Genomic DNA, 23,700 nt, shown 5'->3' with positions numbered 1-23,700 from the left:
AAAATCTCTGAAACACTTCAGATGCTGGATGGATGGACTATGATTTTTCTTTTTCCCACCAAGAGCTGGTTTCCAAGATTTTTGCCTTGCCTGGTTTTACACTCTTTAATTTTGAATGTTTATTTCAGGAGAGTTTATTGTCCCCGTTCCTGTTCTGAATGCCCAGAGAAAAGACGAGGACTGAGTGGTGATATTTTGGGAGTTCCGTTGTGTCTCAGTAACACTGGTTGTGTATGTAAGAGAGAGAGTGTGTGTTGTCTGCTCTACGTTTGTGACTCACATTAGCCATGTCCACTCTATAATTTCAGCCATAGTGGTATCATATTATATGGTATTATGGCATACAAACTGTATTATAGTATTCTTCTGCACTCGGAGGTTCTCTTTAGTTCAGTTGTACACGTTCACAGTGCTGTAGAATCCTCAATTCTGATTGGTTGATTATGAAGGTGTTGGATAATTTTCTATAACAGTGGCTCTGCAAGGCAAATCACAGGTTTATTGTAATGCACTCATTCTAATATATTACTGTTTCTATTCTAAGTCACAGAGACAAACAAATTCATATAATCATTGATGTTTTCTGTTCTGTTCTGCAACATTAAATACATGTTTAAGAAAAGGGTCTCCAGTTTCAGCACTTTGTAACAGTACGTCTTTCGGTACAGGAGAGTTTTCAGGACCAAAAAAAAATTTTGGAAAATTTTGGAGATGCTGGTGAGGGAATGAATATTTATAGCTGCTATAACAGGAACTAACTTTTTATGGCTGTTTCACAACATTAAATGTAACTATAAACAGTTAAAAATCACAACAGTTCATTAATAAATTAAAAACTGTAATCATTGCTGTGCTTTAAGAGGAACAAAACACTTTAGGACATGCTGTTATAGGAAAATAATCCAGGGTGGTAACAGTGACTCCGCTTCATGTCAGGCCACATCACACCACCACGTCCTTGATTATTTTCTTATAATAGCACACTTCCATCATTTTTTTAAATCAACAATCCTGTCTTTATTATCATCTTAGCCCAAGGTTACTTAGTTGCTGGGAAAGATTTGAAATAAAAATTAAAAGGGGACTGAAAGTTTGTCAACATCTGGAAGCTGTTATCAAAATCTGTCTCCATGACGACAAGTATAAATCAACTTCTCTTACCCTGTCTCAACACTCAGGCGAAATGAAGGGCACTGCACAGACACTGCAAGTCACAACCTCTAAGAGAGATGGATATCCTGGGCACCGTGGTCTGAGCTAATGACCGGGTTCACATTCCAAAAGAAAACATAAAACAAGTTGCTTTTAAACACAGAACGCAACTAAAGTGCACATAGTCTGGACAACACCAATCCTGAATATTTTGCTAACAGTGAAAATGTCTGACACATTCTCCAAATAACCAACATATATCTTAGGAGTGTGAAAGTGTGCCAACAGCATATCTGCTTCCTTTTACAAGGAACAGCATCGTGCGTGGCAACACATCACATTTGCTCCAGGAAGAAAGAGAAAGGGATGGAGAGAAAGAAAGACAGATCGAGGAAACGTTAAATGAGAACTGTGGTTTGTGTTTCATTCCCTCCTTTTCCATTCTCAGTCATAGGTTAGAGAAAGCAAGAGCAGGAGAAGGAGCACATATTGCCTGAGTTTGAATGCTAGGGAGGGAGAGGAGACCACTGCACATTCTTTTCCGTTTAAGTCACTGTTTCTACTCGGTTCTCAAGTGCACTGGGAGGCCAGGGTAGATGCAGGGAAACGTCTGAGTCTACAACACTTTAGAAAAAGCCTCAAACTTTGCAGAAATGTTGTATGAGCAGAGAAGGGTTTGAAGCAAAGTAAACGTTTGCTTAGTTGTGCATGAATCCTGTCATGTTGTGTTTGGTGATTCACTGAAGTACATGTTAAAGAACTGACAGTGTTGCACATAGAGATTTTGGAATGTTTAGAAGAAATGAGACCATGCTAATCTGAGCAAAGCCGTAATGATCGTGGTATAAAAATGTAATAAAATAAAAAATACATTTCCCACACACCTGAACAAAGGCCCACCTCCACGGTTTGTTGCGTAAACACTACTGCCTACTGGACTATGCCACATCACTGATTTTATTTTAAGTACTTCCATACCTCTTTACTCACCAGTCACACTGCCTACTACTGACATTTTCCTCCCAGTGGGGTAAGAAGTGCTAAACCCTGCAACACAAACACACCTGCATCTCTTTTTTGGGGTGGGTCTTACAGTTACTTTCTTGTCGAAAAATCATGAGAAAGCTGTAGCTGATTATGTCTAAATTACCTGGTATCAGTTCTTATTCCACAGTACTGTTGAATTCTCCAAACGGATTAGTCAGAAGCTGTTGATTAATTTTCTATAACAGCAGCTCAGACATTAGTTCCTGCTGAAATTCAAATCAAATTTGTAAGAGTAACATGAAAGTCTTCAGGACAGGGTAGTTTGTCTGTGACAATCGAGAGGAAAAAAGGAGAAAACCTGGTGGTGGCTGTCACATGGGGGGGCGGTCAAATAATAATAATTTTGTTGCCATGCTTTAATCTTATGAAACATTTCTATTGTGATGGGAGTGGTCTCATCCAGGATGACTCCACAGGATAAGAGAGCTTGCTGAATGGTTTGATGAGGATGAAAATTATGTAAATCATATTTTACAGCCTTCTCACCCTATCTCAACCCACTTGAACAACTGTGGGAGATTTTGGATTTACATGTTTGACGGCGCTCTCCGCCACCAGCAAAACACCATTTGAAGGACTATCTTTTGGAAGTACCATGTTCCAGGACAGTTCCAGAAACTTGTATGATTATACCAAGGTGCACTGATGCTGTTCGGGCAGCCCAAAACCTTACTAAAACTGCTTATTCTGTATTTTCCCTTTAATTCTCCCATTTTAAAACATAGGAATTTGTAAGTAGAGCAACTGGACCATGTCTCCATGCTAAAAACATCAAGCTTTTTATCTTGTTAGAACATCTATCCATTTTCCATACCGATTATCCTATACAGGGTCATAGGGGAACCTGGAACCTATCCCATGTCACAAGGCACAGACACCCTGGATGAGGTGTTAACCCATCACAGGGCACAATTACACATACATTCACACACTATGGACAATTTGGAAATGCCAATCAGCCTAAAACACATGTCTTTGGATTGGTGGAGGAAACTGGAGTACCTGGAGGAAACCCCCAAAGCACTGGGAGAACATGGAAACTCTGCACATGCAGGGCCGAAGCAGGATTCAAACCCCCAACCCTGAAGATGCAAGCAAGGCAAACATGCTGTTGATGCCAATTGACACCAAATTCATGCCTTAGATGGAAATGGATGTTTAAACTTCTGTTTCAACTCTAGATACTGTTGTACGTGAACATGCCAGGTGATCATCAATTTCTGAAATATTCAAACCCTCATCAGGCACCAATAACAATGCAATGGTCAAAGTCATAAAGCTCACACCTTTCCCCATTCTGATGTTTGACATGAACATTAACTGAGGCTCCTGACCTGCGTCTGCATTATTTCATAGGATTGTGCTGCTGCCACAGATGATTGTCTGTTTGACATTCTCTGTAGATTATGCAGGTTTGCCTCGTGTTTTGATTGGCTGTCTGTCGGTGTCTGCAATAAACTCTAGATTGTGATCTTTGGTTCGGCAGCGCTGTCATGCAGAGTGTGGGGCTGCCAGAGCTTCAGATGAACCTACCTGATGCGCTCAACAGAACAAACATGAGCACGAATCTTGTATGAGACAGAGTGAGGGATAGAATATGACTTACTGTTAATGATGTTCTCTGGCAGGCCGAGTATCTTGAGGGAGGGAATTTCCTTCCTTCTCTCAGTTTCAGGCTGCATCAACACAGCGACAAAAATCTGGCTGTGCAGTGCAAGGTTTTCTCTCTGTGTAAAGTATTACTTACAGAGCTATGGGTGACTGATGCCAAATCGCCTTGGCCGAACCGTTTCTGTTGATGTGTTTTACTGATAGTTGTCTCAGGCATTACATGTACAGGAAGAAATACAACTGCACCTGCTGAGTCAAGATTGTAATATCAAGATGCAATACCCTGGTAGAGATAGAGCAGCGTGACTGACACCAATCAAACCATGCTGTTACTTGAAGAACACAGTAACTTCCGAGTCGCTACCATATGATTCTAGCCTATTGACAATTTAATTCTATAATTAATTTAATTGATGTATTAAAATATGGCGGTCAAAATATGATGACAAAAATCAGTCAATTCAGCTTCTCTGGTAACTTTATTTATAGAATATATTGCCAGGGTTTCAGAAAGAAAACATATGCAGTTGGTTTATTTTTGCTCATATACAGTATATAGCATACACAACTACCTGTTGTGTTGGCTAATTATAATATGTTGGCAGGAAGTTAGCTCAACAGTCCATCACATGATCTGCAACAAATGATTTAATACCAACAAAGATACATTGGTGCTATAATACCTCACTCACAAGCTAACATTTGCTAGCTACTATTGTCATCAAAGGTAATCGTGTGCTTCTATATATGACGGTAATATTTTAAAAATGTAAACATTCATGCCAATAGCTAGGATTTCTGTGGGGAAGGGTAATGCTAGACTAGCCAGTAGGAACTTTAAAGTAGCTGATGGTTAGCAAGCTAAGCTCAGAGCTATCTTGACACACTGAAGCTGTGTTCCTTATATAGGAGATATACAAATCCAAATTATGGTTTTTATTATTTTTTTTACATGTGCTTATGATTTTTTTATGCACATGCTCAATTTATTTTCAGGTAAATGTTGAACATAATGTGCAAATTCCAGGCATAACATGTTGAAATGCACGTTTACACTTTTTCCCAGTGATCACACGTGGCAAAACATATGATCACACATGAAATGGATTTTTTTTTTTTTTTTTTTTTTCCGTAAGGCTGTCTTAATTAGATTTTCCTGCAGCTTTGCTATCTGAAGAGTGTCTGAGTCAGACCTAAGCTATTCAGGTCAACTTTCTCTTTAAGCTTTATCCAGTCTCTCTCTCTTTTTCTGTCTGCATATATGCAAGTAACGACCCTCATTACTCATTTACCATCACTCTTTCTTGCACTGTTTCTATCTGTACTCCATATGGCTCCATACTTTAGCCACCACATTTTCATACCACCTAATCTCTTGTTCTTCATCTTTCCTTCCCCTCTGCTCCCCTTTTTTCCATCTCTCTCTCTCTCTCTCTCTCTCTCTCTCTCTCTCCTTGCAGTCCGTGCACAAGCCTGGAGCAGCATTTATGAGTGCCTGTGTGGTGGCGTCAGGGGATGACTGATGAGGTTTCCAGACCTCGGTACTGAACTAAGTTTCCCCACCATGCTCTCACACACGCCTCCCATGATGAGTTTACCTTTGACTTTTAACACTTAAAAATACAACACATGGTCTTGGAAGTTAGGAAGAATTGATACTGACATAATTATACTACTTAACACATAAACACAGTTCATTTTGTGATTGAAGTCTTTGTTATCTCTTGCATTTCATCAGTGTTGCAAAGACAAATAAGATGACTTCTTATCCCGCCTAGCTGTTTACCCAGCTAAAAATCTACAACATCTACAAAATAAAACAAATGAAGAGAGACCATGCATATAAACAGCAAAAGGAATGGAGAACAGCGTATTAAACATAGAGTCTTAAGAGAACGTTTTCCAGATGTCTCCCTGGGCAGAGGTTTTGAAATTAAATGTCTGCCAGAGAGACTGGAAATTGTGTCTAGATTAAAAAGAGCACTGAGCAGTTCTACAAGGCATGAAACAAAGCTCCTCATGTGTGTGCTATAAATACTGTAATAGAAGTCTACCTTAATGGTAAAGCTCTTTTTAAATTGATTGACATCTCAGATCATTTGTATGCCTATAAGAACTAATCAGTAAATGGGGTGTTTACACAGGGAGTACATAAACCCAGTCCTTCAAAATAAGCGTGTATTTTATTTCAGAGGTGTATTTGGGTGCAGTTTACAAAAAAAAAAAGGAAAGAAAAAAAATGAGAATATTGCAAGGTCAGTGATGTATGCTGTTTTACAGTTTAAGCTTCTTTCACACAAACACAACCTGAAATCTGAAACACATTTAGGCCACACCCCTTGGACAGCAAATTCCCAGCGAGGCACACATGGACTCATAATTTTTCACTTATTTGAGCTCTTTCACCAGAGCACCTTCCCCCATTTCAGACAATTAATCTTAAAACTAGCCTCTGACTAAACTGAACATTAAAAGTCTCTTAAATTGTGAGTCTAAGCAGTCTAACTGAACTGACAGGGACTAGTTTTGCTGTCTTTGTGTTCTTTCTGTTTTGCAGAAACAGTAATATGGCGGCTTCCACCCACCATATGCACATTATCAGAAGTCTGGGAAGAATTCAGTCACATTTTCCATTCTCTCTCTCTCATTCTCTCTCACTGTTAGCATGGGCGTCTTGGTAAAGAGGAGGCGACTGGTGCTCGGGGGTGGGGAGTAAATAAGTAAATGTTCAAGGAAGTAAGGCAGGACTAAGACGAAGGAAGAAAAACCATGTCACAGTGTGACCTAAATGAAGCGATTCGTGTAGAAACACCAAATGTTCTTAGATCTCCCTTACCAAAGACAGTGTTGCTGAGGTTACACATTTTAATCCCAGGTCAAATCCCAGGTCAAAAAAGGCCAAACATGGACAGCTTCAAATACCAGACATGTATTTGGACAAATATGGTGTGTACCTGTATTTCCAGTGGTTCTGTTATGTTAAAACATTGCTCGGAATAATGTTTTCATGCTGCATTATTGAAAACCAAACTCAGACAGATCATGTAATGAAAACATCTTCCCAGTTTTCCCCTAGGCATGCTTTCTGAAATGGGAGGAGCCATATCCAAGGGGAGGTCTATGCTTAGCATCTCCTTTTCCTACAGGCATCCACATCCCAGCGTGTCCACTGGTGACGTGGTATGAGGATGAAGCATAGACATCTCTTTAGGAAGAGCCTTAACATCCAACTAAACAGTACTTCCAATTTTATCTAGCTACAGATATCCTATACTTCCTTAAACCTACAAACCTCATCAAGAACCTGAGCTCAGAATCTCAGTACATGAAATCAGTGTGTGTTACTGAGACAGTAAAATAGTCCCCTTTTAGGGAAAATTATGGGTTTGTTAGATAGAGTTGGACAATGACTCTCTCTAAGGACAGAGGCATGATATGCCATGTCATTACAACTTCAAGGTGCAAGGCTGCCAAGTATTCAGAAGACAGCCTGACACCCTGTAATTAAGTACACCCACGCAAATCCTGAGGGAGGAGTTAGGGCCTTCACTTGCTTGTAGAGTTGAGTTCGAAAGTAAGAGTGCACTTATCTCACTGTGATGCTGGGAGGGCAATTTTTCTCATAGCATTCTAGGTGAAAGTTAAAGGTGGAAGGTTTACCCTCAGGTATTTATGCACAGTCAATATCCAAATTCCAGTCTTCCCCATTGAATCAGTTATTACTGCCAAGGTGTACAGTCTTGGGGGTGCAGTGGGTAGTGTTCCCACCTCACAGTTCCAAGGTTCAAGTTCAATCAGGTTACAGTTAATGTTTCTCACACACTTTCTCACCATGTGGGTTTCCTCTGGGTTCTCTGGTTTTCTCCCACCCACCTCCCAAAACCATGACTGAAAGGTGGACTGTACCAAATTGACCCTAGATATGGATGTGTGTGTACATGGTGCCCTGTGATGGACTAGCAATCCATTCTGTTTGTGTCCCTGCTTCAGGCCCTCACTGTTCCCATCATTAGGTCTGGATCCACCACAAACCTGAAATGAGTGAATGAATGACTGTAGGGTCTTGCTGGATCTTCACGCATTCCTTGTGAAAGTGCTTGTCGCTGGCTGGATTCCCATCAGGGGAACAATTTGAAGGAACCAGCACATATGCGATCTCCCAGAATCCAGAGAACAACAGTACAGGATAACATTTAGCCACATATCTGGTTGTAGGTAATCCAGAGAGGTAGAGCTGATAGACAAAGAAAATTAGACAAGAAGGTCAAATCCAGTCTAGTTTAGATATTCAGACCTCAGATCAATTCTCCATGCTTCAGAAGAACCCAGCTAATTTCTGAAAGTCCCTTTCCATATGGACAACTGCTAATTCCATATACAGTGCATCCAGAAAGTATTCACAGCGCTTCACTTTTTCCACATTTTGTTATGTTACTACTTTATTCCAAAATGGATTAAATTAATTATTTTCCTCAAAATTCTACAAACAATACCCCATAATGACAACATGAAAGAAGTTTGTTTGAAATCTTCGCAAATTTATTAAAAATAAAAAACAAAAAAAGCACATGTACATAAGTATTCACAGCCTTTGCTCAATACTTTGTTGAAGCACCTTTGGCACCAATTACAGCCTCAAGTCTTTTTGAGTATGATGCTACAAGCTTGGCACACCTATTTTTGTGCAGTTTCTCTCATTCTTCTTTGCAGGACCTCTCAAGATCCATCAGGTTGGATGGGGTTGGCACAGCCACTTTCAGATCTCTCCAGAGATGTTCAATCGGGTTCAAGTCTGGGATCTGGCTGGGCCACTCAAGGACATTCACAGAGTTGTCCTGTAGCCAGTCCTTTGTTAGCTTGGCTGTGTGCTTAGGGTCGCTTGTTGAGCTTGTTGTCCTGTTGGAAGATAAACCTTCGCCCCAGTCTGAGGTCCAGAGCGCTCTGGAGCAGGTTTTCATCAAGGATGTCTCTGTACATTGCTGCATTCATCTTTCCGTCAATCCTGACTAGTCTCCCAGTTCCTGCCGCTGAAAAACATCCCCACAGCATGATGCTGCCACCACCATGCTTCACTGTAGGGATGGTATTGGCCAGGTGATGAGTGGTGCCTTGTTTCCTCCAGACATGACGCTTGCCATTCAGGCCAAAGAGTTCAATCTTTGTTCAATCTTTGGTCTGAGAGTCCTTCAGGTGCCTTTTGGCAAACTCCATGCAGGCTGTCATGTGCCTTTTACTGAGGAGTGGCTTCCGTCTAGCCACTCTACCATACAGGCCTGATTGGTGGAGTGCTGCAGAGATGGTTGTTCTTCTGGAAGGTTCTCCTCTCTCCACAGAGACACGCTGGAGCTCTGTCAGAGTGACCATCGGGTTTTTGGTCACCTTCCTGTCTAAGGCCCCTTCTCCCCCTATTGCTCAGTTTGGCCATACGGCCAGCTCTAGGAAGAGTCCTGCTGGTTCCAGACTTCTTCCATTTATGGATGATGGAGGCCACTGTGCTCATTGGGACCTTCAATGCTGCAGAAATGTTTCTGTACCCTTCCCCAGATCTGTGCCTCAATACAATCCTGTCCTGGAGGTCTCCAGACAATTCCTTGGACTTCATAGCTTGGTTTGTGCTCTGACATGCATTGTTAACTGTGGGACCTTATATAGACAGGTGTGTGCCTTTCCAAATCATGTCCAATCAACTGAATTTACCACAGGTGGACTCCAATCGAGTTGTAGAATCATCTCAAGGATGATCAGTGGAAACAGGATGCACCTGAGCTCAATTTTGAGTGTCATGTCAAAGGCTGTGAATACTTATGTAAATGTGTTTTTTTTGTTTTTTATTTTTAATAAATTTGCAAAGATTTCAAACAAACTTCTTTCACATTGTCATTATGGGGTATTGTTTGTAGAATTTTGAGGAAAATAAATAATTTAATCCATTTTTGAATAAGACTGTAACATAACAAAATGTGGGGAAAGGGAAACGCTGTGAATACTTTCCGGATGCACTGTATTTTCTATAATCACTTTTAGGGGCAGTGTACTATATATTTGAACCCCAGGACTTTGTTTACATATGTGTTTAAACTGCTGCTGCAAGAGCACATGTCTGAGGGAATCTTGAAAAAAAAAAAAATCTAGAGCAAAACGCTGAAATACTGTCCAAAAGCTGGAGTGGTGTCAGGAAAGCATTAGTCAGGCACAGATTTTTGTACTTACTTCACCGAGGAACATTTTCAGACAAACTACAGAGCTCAAGGTTAAACTGTTGTTGGGGGTTATTTTATTTTGCAAATGCCACTTTAAAGTCACACATCAAACTTCAAAATGTATGAAAATATATGTCTTCAAACCATGGTTTGCATTACAACAAATAAATTGTGACAAGTGCAAAATGGCATGGTATGTAATTATTTAAAGAGAATTTCCAAATGGCCAGTTGCTAGATAATTTCCCTGAGGTACTTTAGTATATTACATAGCTTGAAGTCAAGACTTGCAGTGCTAAAGGACCATACAGCGATTGACAGAATCCCAGGAACAAAGAAGGAAGTAGAGAGGAAGAAAAGAAAAAGGGGGAAGGACAAAGCAAGAGCTTGGGGGGTTTGGCATGGATTTCTCCAGCAACAACTCAAGCGTTCTCTCCCCTCTCTGCAAGTAGGAACACGCGAGAAGCACCAGATGCTCAGGGACTGAGGAATCTTTGCAGCCCTAGACTCTCTCTGCACCACAAACATGAAATGTTCTTAATGCTCCTCATAACAGTATAAATACAATCTAATAGCTTTGAGTCAAACATAGTGAACATTTTATCTTATGAATTATGTAAGATATACTCAAATGTGAAAGAAACTACATCAAATCTTGTGTTCGCTGACAACAACGTTACATCATCACAGCTGCCACGTGTCAGTTTGAGAAATCAGACACAATGGTACATCAAGCAGCAAAAAAATTTTATTTTTTATTTTTTATCTATAAGACTGATGTTCTGTTAAGCACTTTTTAAAAAAAAAAAATCATGAAATCATACAATCATTATATAGGCAACGTTTTTCAGTTTATAAATGAATTCACATGCAACTGTTAAACCATTACAGGCAAAGCAGAACTAACCATGCTAAGAATAAACTAGATCTTCCTAACAGACACACCCAAGAGGTGGAAGCTTAGCAGAGGGGGTGCAGAAAGAATGCTACATTTTCAAAGCTTCAGGCCAACATAATCACTACACTTACCATATCAGGTAGGAGGGGTTTTTCCCAACCCATTTCATTCTACAGTTAGTTAACTCCAAGCCAGTTAACTCCATATTTTATTCAAACAGAGCCAAATCTGGCAAGGCTCTATTTGACCAGGTTCAGGAACAAATACAGAGCTTCTAGAAACAGGCAAATGGTTCAAATTTCAGTTTGGAAAAGTTTTTAAAATCAGTGGGGTTTTCTGACAGTTTCAAAACATTTTACTAATCCTCTAATACTGAACATGTCAAGCAGTTGTCAGAAATTAAAATATTTTAAAATGTTGTGGAATCAAAATATCCTGAAAGACAGAGTATCCTGAAGGATGGGATGGAAGCACTTAAAGCTCATATGGTCTTGATATTTGTCTGGCCACCAGGTGTATAATACAGAACACGTTAGCCTGTACATGTCCATTTTGGCGTGGTGACACGTTGTCCCTGGCTAGCATAATGCCTTGTTTGATGGTGCCTGTCTTTGAAAGTCAACACTTTCCATTTAATTCTACTTCTTTCTGGATTGGGAAAGGGAGGCGTTTTAGGCTTCTCTAATTGTAGGTACCAGTGCAGCTTGTGGATTTGAAAGGGAGCCTTATAGAATAGGGCATGGACCGCACCTAGTCATCTGACATGTTGGTACTGCTGAGATAAAACCAGGACACTGCTGTGAGTCAGGAAGAGGTTATGTGGCATAGCTAGCACCTGAGGCTTCTAGAAAGTTGTAACCTTAGTTTTATAAGACAAGATAGAATAACAGATACATTGTAAAGTACTACCTTAGTCCTTTTGGAGGGAATCCAGACAATTAAATCACTCACTCAATTTTTGTAATTGCTTTATCCTGGCCATTGTGGCAGTAGATCTAGAGCCTCCTCTTTCCCATCCTGTATAAGATGCCAGTCCAGTGCATGCCACCATGCACACACACACACACACACACACACACACACACACACACACACACACACACACACACACACACACACACACACACACACATTCATGAACTCACTCACAACTAGGGGAAGTTTATCATAGTTAAGCCATCTACCAGCATGTCTTTTGGAGGTGAGGAATAACCCGAAGGAAAGCCACATGAAAACTGTACAAAACTCCACAGACAGTACCACGAGCTCAGGATTGAGCTGTGAGGTGGCAACTCTAACCAGCTGCGCCACCAAAATCTTTGAAGTAAGAAGATGCAAAACATTTGTAGGTTCTGAAAATGGTAATTATGCAAGTTGTGCATCATTATTATTATTGTCATACCTTTCATTATTTTCAGAAAGTCTGAAAGTCTATATGATAGACTGTTACTGTCATGGGTATGACTGACTGCTTTGGGATAATATCTCCTAATTATTCCATGTAATAAAAAGAAAACCATAAATACATCAATATATCTTTAATGTATTACCCACTATTCAATGTCCATATGATTTGTGCATCTTCATGGCTGGTGAACAGCATTCAGGGCCACTGTCCCTAAAACACCAGTGCATTGGTCTTTTTCATGGTGCACTGGTCCAACATGTGTCCACCCTAACTGCCAGTCTGAACTATCCCACATGCAAACCACAAAGCCCCACATTACTGAGGCTCCTGCCTGGACAAAAACACAGAAAATTGCAAGTTCTATTTAAACCCAAGCAAGTCTCTGCTGTATCTCCACATTTCCACTTCCTTCAGTGGTATGAATCCTGACAGTCAGGCAAATGCATATGAAAATGTGTGCTGTCGTGTACTAAATACTGGATGTGATTTCTGGGAGGGACATAGGGAAGTAACTGAAGCTTTATCATCACCGTTGTACCACAATAGGGGTTAAGGGAAAAAAAAAAGAAAATGAAATCATGTCTACATTCAAGGCACTTCCTCAGTTAGTAAAGTGTTGATAATATTTATAGATTCAGCCAGTCAATAACCCAGTAGCATATATTCAACACTACTTTCCAACAAATAAATGGTAGCTAGTAGTTAAAAGATGGGAACTGCAATAAGCACTGACAGAGATCCACTGGGTCAGGAATCATGCTGCCCCATGCTCACTCTATGAACATTTTGTTTCTGAGTGAGGGAGGGGCAGCAGAGAGGACAGATTAAGATGTTACCTTTCATGTCTTAGTCTTGCACACTCTGACAATGGCCACAGGAGAAAGACCAGCTGTGAACACAGTTGAATAAAAAATAAATAAATAAATAAAACTTAAGCTAATCAAAATGAACACTGTTATTGTTTTAGTCCATAGTTTTTACTTTCAATCTGGTCTCCATAATTAGAAAGGTTATTATTAGCAAGTTTACACTAGCTAGCTAGCTTGGTAATGTGTAGCTTGGTAAAGCAACTAGAAACCATCATAATTGCACCAATAATTTCATCCATACATTTTCCCTTCCACTTATCCTACACAGGGTTGCGTGGGAGCCTGAACCTATTCCAGGGTACTTGGGGTGCAAGGCTGGGGACACCCTGGACAGGACTCCGACCCATCACACACACATTCACAGTGCATATGCTTGGACTTGGGGCAAAGCAAACTCCACACACACAGAGCAGAGGTGGGATTCAAACCAGCCTCCCCCCCCCCCCCCCCCAAGTTATAATGTCTAATAATAAATACATTTACTCATTTAGCAAATAAGTACATAAATGCACATACGTGATTCTTCATAGTAAGACTGCATCTGTTCCTAAGCTAAACAACAATCTCAAAATATTCATTCTAGTAATCGAATTAAGATATAACTAGCTTATGAAGAAAGTCTTGGATTCCTTACATCTGAAGTGGATATTGTAAATAAAACTATAACTGATCAATAATTCAGTGCATTTTGTTTAATAGACAGATCAGACTAAATGAGTGTGTTTCCCATTATCCACCATTATGACAGCCTTTTTCCATTTCAGAAACATTGCTATACAGAATGCAAGAAAAACTAGTTCATGCTTTTGTTACCTGTAGTCTTGTAGACTATTGTGAAGTCTTGCCATCTGGACATTCCAGTAGGTGCGTAAACAAAATCCAGTTAGTCCAGAGTCAATTCTAAAAACAGAAATCATGTTACTTCTATTTTATCCACACCACATTGACTCCCAGTAAAATTCTGCATTAATTTTGCAATAAAGCATTGAATGGTCTCACAGTACCCGAGTGAACTTTTGATCTGTTATGAGTCACCATGCCTGCTTCAATCAAAATGTGCAGGCTTTTTATTAGTGCCTAGAATAATGAAGAATACAACAGGGAGCAGGGCTACAAAGTCCCCCAGAGATATGGAACAGCCTTCCAATCAGTGTTCAGGACTCTAACTCAGTGCTTTTTTTTAAGTCAAACTTTTTAAAACAGCTCTTCTCTTAGGTAAAGGAGCACATCTGGGGATTCAGGGGCATAGAGATTTTTGGTAAACTGGGATCTTTTTATGTTATCGCCCCTACTTACACAGACTCACTCATGTTTGTTGACTTCTGAGTAGTGGGATGCTTTATGTCCCAGGGTACCTCATGGCTGTGTTAGCTTCTGATGCGATGTTTTATTCATACTATCATAACTAGACCTGCCAGAGTCCCTGCTTGCACTCTGACCAAAATTTACCACAACATTTCAACCACTGTATGGCAAGAGCACATCTCTTTCTGCTGTTTACTCAGATATGTATTTCTACTTCCTGATGTGATTCCTATAGCTGATCCTCACACAGTTCTCCAGCTGTGGCTCTGCTTACCCTCTAGACCTGCAAGATTCATCCAGATGATCTACTGCTCCTGCTCTATTCTAGCTGTTTCTTGCCTAGATACTCTAAAGATTCACAGTTCCCCAAAACAGTCTAGGCTTAGAATCTTCCAGCTTCAATAATCTCACCTGGATACTCTAGACTTGTAACTGTTCTAAGAACTGCTGCTGGAATGGCTACTGCTGATTCTCTGCTCATCCCTGGACTCCCACTTACAACATGACCATACCTACTACTCCATATCACTTCAATATATATATATTGAACTCATGAACTAAATTTACCAATAAACTAATGACTAAAAAAAAAAAAAGACTAAGCAGAGGTGGGAATCAAACCCGCAAGCCGAGAGGTGCAAGGTAAACAAACTCACCAGTAAACCACCATTCTTGTTCCAGAACTATTGTACAAATGTACAAATGTACAAATTTGTACCTCTGTAGTTCTGTATTAATATTACTATTCTTCCTAACATGGAAACAAGATTTTGCTTGGTAATACAGAACCAAGTTTTCTTTCAGAACCAGGTGAAAATAAATAGTGCAATGCACAAAATGAAATGCATGAAATAGCAAGCAACCACTTCTATTACAAGAGTGAAATGAAAACCAGAACCACTCAGGAATCTGGATACAACGTGTATGGAGAAATGGTCTTGGATTTTGTAGAGAGGAAAACCCACCATGTGCGGTTGTTTGAGGGGTTTGGGTGCAGAGCATAGAAAACATCTGATAAATAATGAAAGTAAACTGGACTTAGAATCTTTAGTCATTATAATTGAGAATGCAGATCTTTATGGAGTGTTATGGTGAGTTTACGGTCTGTATATTCTAAACACCATTGCCAAATCTACCATGCTATAAAGAGTTTTTGTCATTTATATGATAAAGTACTCTGTTTATATGACTATAACATTGTGTGTCACATATTCACAATTCAATACTGTAGTCAATACTGTAATACTGCCAAATTCTACTGTATTAATAGTGTACTGTATAGGTACTGTAACACTTTTTTTTTTTTTTTTTTTCAAATGCTCTAGTTAGAATCCTCTATTTTTTACTTAATTTGATTTAAAATGTTTATTTGAAAATTTAATTATACAACTCTCTAATGCGGGGGAGGGGGGTGGAGGAGTTGATTGGCATGTCCAAAAGTGTCTGTAGTGTGTGAATGTGTCTGATTGTGCCCGGCAATAGATTGGCACCCCCGCTTTGTGCCCCAAGGTCCCTGGGATAGAATCCAGTTTCCCTGTGTCCCAGTAACAATAAGTGGTATAGAAAATGGATGGAACTCTCTAATTAACTAAAATTGCAGCAGAGATTTTTGCAGTAATATGCTCTTATGAATATGTAGTCTTTCAAAATTACAGCAGCACAATATACCATTCCTGCAAATAAACATTATAATAATAATGCTGTATATATTACTTACAGTACCGACCTGGCAACTCTGCTACTAGTGAATTTACAAGGACATTTCCGAGATGTCTGACTTGTGCACTGATACTATGGAAATAGAAAAAAAGGAAACATTTGAATTCATTTTAAAAAAAAAAGAATTAGAATATGCGATGTGAATATAGATGTGAATTTTGATCAGGGTAAATGTACTTCCTGCCAATGTGAAGAGGGAATGTTGTTTCAAAAACTTTATGAGGGAATGTACCCTTTTAAAATGGTTCTATTATCGGTTACAAGCATTTCTGACAGTGCAGACCAGATCATAAATCCAAGGTCAAAGGTTCTCAGTGATGTCTGGTGATGATATTAGATGGGAGGCTAAAATCTAATATCTTTCATTACCTCAACAGTAAAACTATACTACTGAGTAAGGCAGGTCTCATCAGTGGTATAATAAGAATGACGTGGGGCAAACTATTACACACACATACACACACACTTAAAGACAGATAGGCAGTTGCATTAATGATTTCTCATTTTTTTAAGCATTTCAAGTGTGTAATGCTCTATTGGGTTCACGCTGTGTTTAGTCTGAATTCCAAAACTCTGTCTTTTGCCCTTTGGTAGCTTGCACATTGATGGGACAATGTGTGCTTAGTCTATCTACTTTTAGTTTCTCCTCCAAATGCATTTTTTGGGGGAAAAAGGACGATAGAAGAAATAATCCACCTCGTTCACATTCATTACATCTGCGAAACTATTTGACACGCACCTTCTCAATCCCTTCTGATGACATGTTACAGATGTGTCCGAAAAATATCAGCCTTAATGGAGATCAAGTCTAGGGGGCGTGTCACTCTGCGTAATCACCTGACATGTCTGGTCTAGAAAGAAATCAGCCTCATCCTCGCTTCTTCATACCAGTCTATGTACATTTCTTATGACTGTTGAAGTTGATGGTGCTGTTGTACGTGGTTCCACAGAAGCCCCAAAGATTTTTGTTAACAGCAAATAATCTGATGTGGATGGGGAAATTTTTTTTATACTCTTGTCTTTATGTCTTTGAAAGATTACCTAGCCCATGTTCTGTACTTGTATCTAGTAGGTTGCAGGTTCATATCTCATAAATTCTGGAAAGTGGTCTGTTTGTTTGACCCTTTGACAATGCTCTTAACCCTCAACTAATCAGTGCTACTCGGTGCTCTACTGAGGTTAAATTTGTCTCTCCTCATGTGAACAGCATTACTCTTCAGTTAGTAATCAAAGGCTAATCAAAGACAGCACACAATACTGTATGAACTCTTCAGATGAGGCTCTGAACTTGCAACGTGTCCATGACACAACACGTACTTTCAAATAATGCCAAGTCTCGCTCTCTCTCTCTCTCTCTCTCTCTCTCTCTCTCTGGCTCTCTCTCACACACACACATCCATATTCTTCCATGTTACATATTCAACATAAACGCTTAAAATCACAAAAAAGTTTGAGATGATGTCTGCCCCATTATGTTAAAATGTAATTTATTTGAATTCATATAGATATTTCTCTGAATGAACTATAAATGACTCTACTTGTGATAGCCAAGAAATACAAATGGGATACAGACAGAATGTAGTTGTAAAGAGGAGGAAGATGATGATATCATAGATTCCAATGTTCCTTTTACTATTATAAAAATGGAGGAGGAAAAAAAACAGATTTTGTATTTTTATTAAACATAAAGCAAATGAAAAAGGCCAAAGAGGGAAGCTGAATATGCGTCATTAAGACAGCGCACTCGGCATCAGTCTAATTCCTACTATTCAGACCACCCTTTTCGACGAAAACAGTCATTTGCAAATAAATGGTAGGGTCAACAACTGCTTTCAATCAAATAACAGTGTGGATTAAATAGATCCACGTTAAACCCAAGAGATCTGTGTAATGGCATGCAATCTTTTAACAGCATGTTTCACTGCCTATTTGAAAGTAAAGGCAAAAAAAAAAAAGTTTGAGAGATATGGAAACATCACTTTCAATAATGCACAGTAAAAAAAAACAACAAAACAAAACAAAAAAAACTATATCTATTACCATAAGTGCAATGATGACAGTGTAATAGGTAATAGAGTTCCATGTCAGTTTGCATCCAGTGTTGGAATGTGTGTGTAACATAGCATGAAGATGCACATGTGTGCATCCAGGCCATGTTAATTCCCTGTAAGAAACTTCCACCTCATCACTAAAAACCACTCGAAACGTCCACGTTGTCCTGAAGTTGAGTTCTCCCGACATGGTTTTATTCTTTCTTGGCGAAGGAGGGTCTCTCTCTCTCTCTCTCTCTCTCTCTCTCTCTCTCTCTCTCTCTCTCTCTCTCTCTCTCTCTCTGTTGAACATGCTGAGGATGTTGAGCACCTCCCTAACACAGCTGGCAATATAAAAGCCGGGATAAGGTGTGTGTTTGGGCAGTAGGGAGTGTGTGTGTGTGTGTTGGGGTCTGGGTTTGGAGTTATAACCTCGACGTGTATGATCGGCGTCTGCGGGAACTAAAGACACAACACTCTCGCCTCAAAGAGTCTACATGTCTAACATTTAGACATGTTCAGCTTTGTGGATATCCGGTTAGGGCTGTTGCTCGCGGCCGTTGTGCTCGTGGTGAGAGGACAGGGCGAGGATGACAGTGAGTACCTTTTTTTAATTTTTTAATTTTTTTTTTTTTTTTTAAAGAAAGAAAGAAAATATGTTTAACGAAAGGGGGGGGGGAAAAAGTGGAGAAATGTGTTAGTATAAAGTTTGGGTCAAAACAACGGTTGAATGTTATGTTGTGTTGAGTGCGTGCCCTTACAAGTTTGCAGCAGCTGGAATCTCTAATTGTTGTCCCACTTAAGCAGAAATGGAAAAAATAAATGAAGCTGCACTCAATTTATAGGTTTTTTTTTTGTTGTTTTGTTTTGTTTTGGGTTGTTTTGTTTTTTGTTTTTTTTTACAAACGGAAATTCGTTGCTGTTCATCGACCGTGAGACAGATGTGGAACATCTGGACAGCCCTTATTTTTTTAGTTTTGAGCGCTAATCAGGTAGAAGTCTCACTCAAACAGAGTGAGAAAACTACTCTGTGCAAAATAAAGTAAAATAAATGAATTAATACAAAACAAAATAAAAGCTAACCTCGATAAAAAAATAAAATAAAAAAGCAGTGATGTCTGTTGTGTAATTTCCAGAGACAAGTTAATAGGCTTTAATAGATGATGTAGTTTGGGCGTTGAATTCAGTTATGAGTAATGTGAGTCAATGGCGGCACCATGTGGTCGGTTTGTGTATTGCAGGACGGCATTTTTTTTCTGGGGGCGTGGTGCAGGCTATGAGTAGGATACGCCCACTGTTTTTTTCCCTAAGATTTTTAAATTTTTTTTCCTGAAGTAGACCTCGGTTGATCTCTGAATCATTCTAATGAAAGTTGCTGCTGTGAACTTTATTCTAATGTGAATTAGAAACGTCATTACATGACATTAATCAAAATTAATTAAAAGTACAGCACTGATTTATTGCAATTTAATTAAAAAAGGAATTGTTCAAACAGCCAACACACAGCCAACACACACACACACACACACACACACACACACACACACACATATGGTACAGGCACTGTATTTAGTTTTGTTTGTTCATTTCTGAAGCATTCAACATTTCTATGTCTGCAGAGTTATCTTGCATGACTGGTCATTATTGGACGAAAAAGCAGTCAATGTTTGTGAAAATGAATAATTCATTAAATATGATTAACTGTATATTTGTATAGAATGACATCTGGTCTTTATGGATTAATAGAGTAACATATAGACATGATGACTACCAAAAAAAGTCAGATCCTCATCTATTATCCCATGTTATATAATCTATATAAATCTAGTTCTGTGAGCAACAAAGCTCATAACTAAACCTCCTTCTTCCACCTGATCCAGCTGAAATGGATTTCATAACATCAGGAATCAATGAGGAACCTTATAAAATGCTCATAACTCACGTGCTCCTCTTGGTCTTTCATTCGCAGGCTTATTCAATAGCTGCACATTAGACGGCCAGTCGTACAATGACAAGGACGTATGGAAACCTGAGCCATGCCGGATTTGCGTGTGCGACAGCGGAACTGTCATGTGCGACGAGGTGATCTGCGAGGACATAACGGACTGCGCCAACCCAGAAATCCCCGATGGCGAATGCTGCCCTATTTGCATCGACGGTATATTTGCCACATCACCACTCACTCACTCGCAGGCGTGCTAGTTTTATATCGCCCTCTAGCAGACTTTCTTTACCTGAGCTGGGAAATCGTAAAACCAAGTGAGGTGTCTCTACTCTGATGGCCATCCTGCTGGAACGGTGCACAGTCTGGGAGGGCGCTACTGTGGATCTATTTTCACACTGGATTAAGATTACTTTTGGAATGATCAGTATTTGGCAGTTATGAAATATCGATTTTGTGAAAGGGAACACAGTGGAACACATTTTTTCATGATCAAAGAGTGTTTCATCTGTTAGCTTGGGCCAATCATAATGAATATATATATATATATATATATATATATAATGATAGAGAATATGTGTCTAAAACTCTTGATTATAGACGGTCAAAAACACTAATTTTGATTTGTATTTCATTTCCCAGGCACAGAAACACCAACCACTGATAGCCCTGGGGTCAGTAACAATACCAGCTTACACTCAACATATACCTTCGTCATATATACTTAATATTTTTGTATAAAATTGACAGATTTTTCATATTCAAGTAATGGAATAGTGTACAAGAAATACACAAAAAAAAAATCACATCCACTTTAAGTTTAAAAGAAAAAATAAATTGTTTCTAAACGGCATATTTTTGAGGTATAATTATATAAATATATGTATGTATTTTTAGGTTTATGGACCCAAGGGTGATCGTGGACCTAAGGGTGAGCCGGTAAGCGCCATTTTCATCTTCGTGTCTTCCGTTTGATATCGTTGTGTGTTGCTTTAGGCTCGAGGTTATGTTGACCAGCCATGTTGGCATTGTTACTTTACTTTGCTTGTATAATATTTTTTTTTTTAGGTTCTACTTCAAAACATTATTATATATTGATAAAGTCTATCCAGACACATTTTGGATATATGTGAAATATTTTATGCATTTTATGCAACAGGAAACACTGAATCAGTTTATAGAAATCATATAGAATGTTTCTGGAAACATGTTATTGTAGGTTATTTTAAATGAAGGAATTATACCGGTCCTCTGCTGCCAAAATAATGGCTACTTTTGTAACCTTATGACCTTATGACCTGTGTGAACTTTGACCTCTGCGACACTGAATTAGATGTAAATTTGACGTGTGACCTGAACATTTTTAAAATAATTTGATGTAATTATCTAGAACTATCTCTTTAATTTATTCTATTAATAAAAGTACTTTTAAATCATTTAGTAATTTATGTCATTCCCCAATGGATCAGCATATATACATTAGATTTGAAAAATTTTGTTTGATCCGTTCCTATGTCCTGCAGTTGCACTGTAAGAGGTGGTCTGGCTGTTACTAAGCATTTTATATATTTTATATATTTGTAATATAAAGGGTCCCGTTGGACGTGCCGGTAACGATGGTATTCCCGGAGAGCCTGGACTTCCTGGACCTCCCGGCCCCCCTGGACCCCCTGGTCTTGGTGGAGTGAGTACATCACTTTATACATTTTCCACAGATAATGCTGTGAAAAGCAGACCCATGCATGTTTAAGACATGGTCAGGTCAGTGTCCTTATACCATAAGGACTCCAACACCAACACAAAATCCTAACTGGCATTACTTTCAATTTTACGGTGGACTACAGCATCTGGTTAGCGGGGAAGATTGTTTTTATACAGTATGTGTTAGTGGGAATCAGATGTGGCAATTTAGAATCTCTAACACATAAATGAAAAGGAATTTAAAGGAAAATATATCTCGCCAGTTTTAAATGACAGGTTTTGCACCTGAATTTGTGTTTATATTGAATTATCCAACAGAGATACCAGTAATTATGACAAAGGACATGTATTGAATTATCCAACAGAGATACCAGTAATTATGACAAAGGATATATATTTGATGTCTTTTGTTAAGTGATTCTATCATGTCACACCAAGACAGCCAAGGAAACTCAATTCCTCCATTTCCCCGTGTTTACTCTGAAAATCAGCACCACTAAGATGGAGAGCAGCTTTAACTCTTTATTTTTAGAAGCTCTGAGCACTATATATACACAACATGAGCAGTGTGTGCGAAAATATGTGAATATTAAAAGAATATAAACAATAGTAATGCTCCAAACTGTGAGGGAGAAATCTAAACCAAAGTAATGGGACACAGAGAGACTTGTTGAAGGTGTAATGGATGGATTATTATAGCTTTTAACCTATATCCTTTGCTTGTTTTGCAGTACAACTTGCCCCAGCTGTCTTATGGAAGTGAGAAATCCAGTGGAATATCTGCTGGTCCTGGACCACCAGTATGACAATTTTATTCTTCACTTCTCTTCTCTTCTCTTCTCTTCTCTTCTCTTCTCTTCTCTTCTCTTCTCTCCTGTCCTCTTCTCTTCTCTTCTCTCCTGTCCTCTTCTCTTCAATATGTTGTAATCAGTAATAATGATTCCAAATATCTCATGTTGACTGTAATACTCAGTAGATATATAGATATAGATATAGATATTACCTGTTATGCTATAGAGTTATGCATGAACACATGAAGATAGTGTTTTATCCACAATTTCACACTAATAAATGCAGCACAAACCTAAATATCTTTCTCTCTCTCTCTCTCTCTCTCTCTCACTGTCTCTCCTTCACCAGTATGACAACTTTGTTTATCTCTCCTCTATTTTTCTCTTCTCTCATCTGTTCTCCTCTCCTCTCATTTTCTCTTCTCTTCAATATGTTGTAATCAGTAATAATGATTCCAAACATCTCATGTTGACTGTGATAGTCAGTAGATCATATATATATATAGATATAGATATAACCTGTTATGCTGTAGAATTATGCATGAACACATGAAGACAGTGTGTTTTTCCAACAATTTCACACTAATAAATGCAGTACAGACCTAAATCTCTCTCTCTCTCTCTCTCTCTCTCTCTCTCTCTCTCTCTCTCTCTGTCTCTCCTTCAGGGCCCAATGGGACCCCGTGGACCTCCTGGACCTTCAGGTTCTCCTGTAAGTTTTTTATTTCTTCAGTGTCTAGGAGAAATCCATACAGTTTTATGTTTAAATCAGTTCAATCCTAAAACTGTGCACCATTATTACCAATAACACATTTGCAGCCAGTAGAGAGGTGTCAGTGATGTTTTTTTTTTTTTTCCCCCTCATTTTCCCTAACATTTTCTTAGGGTCCTCAAGGATTCACTGGCCCTCCAGGTGAACCTGGCGAGCCTGGCTCTCCTGTGAGTATTTACTTCCTGCAACACTCTCACTTTCTTGCTCTGTAGATGTTACTTCCTTTCCAAAAACAGTGGAACATTTCTGATAGAAA

At 39.0% G+C, this 23,700-nt stretch overlaps 1 protein-coding gene and 1 long non-coding RNA gene across 2 annotated transcripts in view; one reads left to right on the top strand and one right to left on the bottom strand.

Moving 5' to 3' along the window:
* Window positions 1–396: 396 nt before the first annotated feature.
* Window positions 397–20,267, bottom strand: LOC128616546 (uncharacterized). The gene is made up of 5 exons (XR_008387456.1): window positions 20,181–20,267; window positions 13,998–14,084; window positions 13,152–13,204; window positions 1,162–1,257; window positions 397–478 (listed from the first exon to the last, which is right to left on the bottom strand). It is a non-coding gene; the product is annotated as an uncharacterized LOC128616546 (long non-coding RNA).
* The window catches only part of col1a1b (collagen, type I, alpha 1b), a 22,960-nt gene continuing 17,868 nt past the window's right edge, over window positions 18,609–23,700 (top strand). Inside the window, exons 1-8 of the mRNA XM_053639130.1 lie at window positions 18,609–18,834; window positions 20,208–20,396; window positions 20,823–20,854; window positions 21,078–21,119; window positions 21,772–21,864; window positions 22,613–22,681; window positions 23,340–23,384; window positions 23,558–23,611. Coding sequence (XP_053495105.1) covers window positions 18,753–18,834; window positions 20,208–20,396; window positions 20,823–20,854; window positions 21,078–21,119; window positions 21,772–21,864; window positions 22,613–22,681; window positions 23,340–23,384; window positions 23,558–23,611 — 606 coding nt within the window. The 5' untranslated portion in view covers window positions 18,609–18,752. The remainder of the gene's footprint in view (window positions 18,835–20,207; window positions 20,397–20,822; window positions 20,855–21,077; window positions 21,120–21,771; window positions 21,865–22,612; window positions 22,682–23,339; window positions 23,385–23,557; window positions 23,612–23,700) is intronic.

This window comes from Ictalurus furcatus, chromosome 13, assembly GCF_023375685.1.
Source record: "Ictalurus furcatus strain D&B chromosome 13, Billie_1.0, whole genome shotgun sequence".
Lineage (NCBI taxonomy): Eukaryota > Metazoa > Chordata > Actinopteri > Siluriformes > Ictaluridae > Ictalurus > Ictalurus furcatus.
This window is presented reverse-complemented; position numbering and strand designations above follow the sequence as displayed.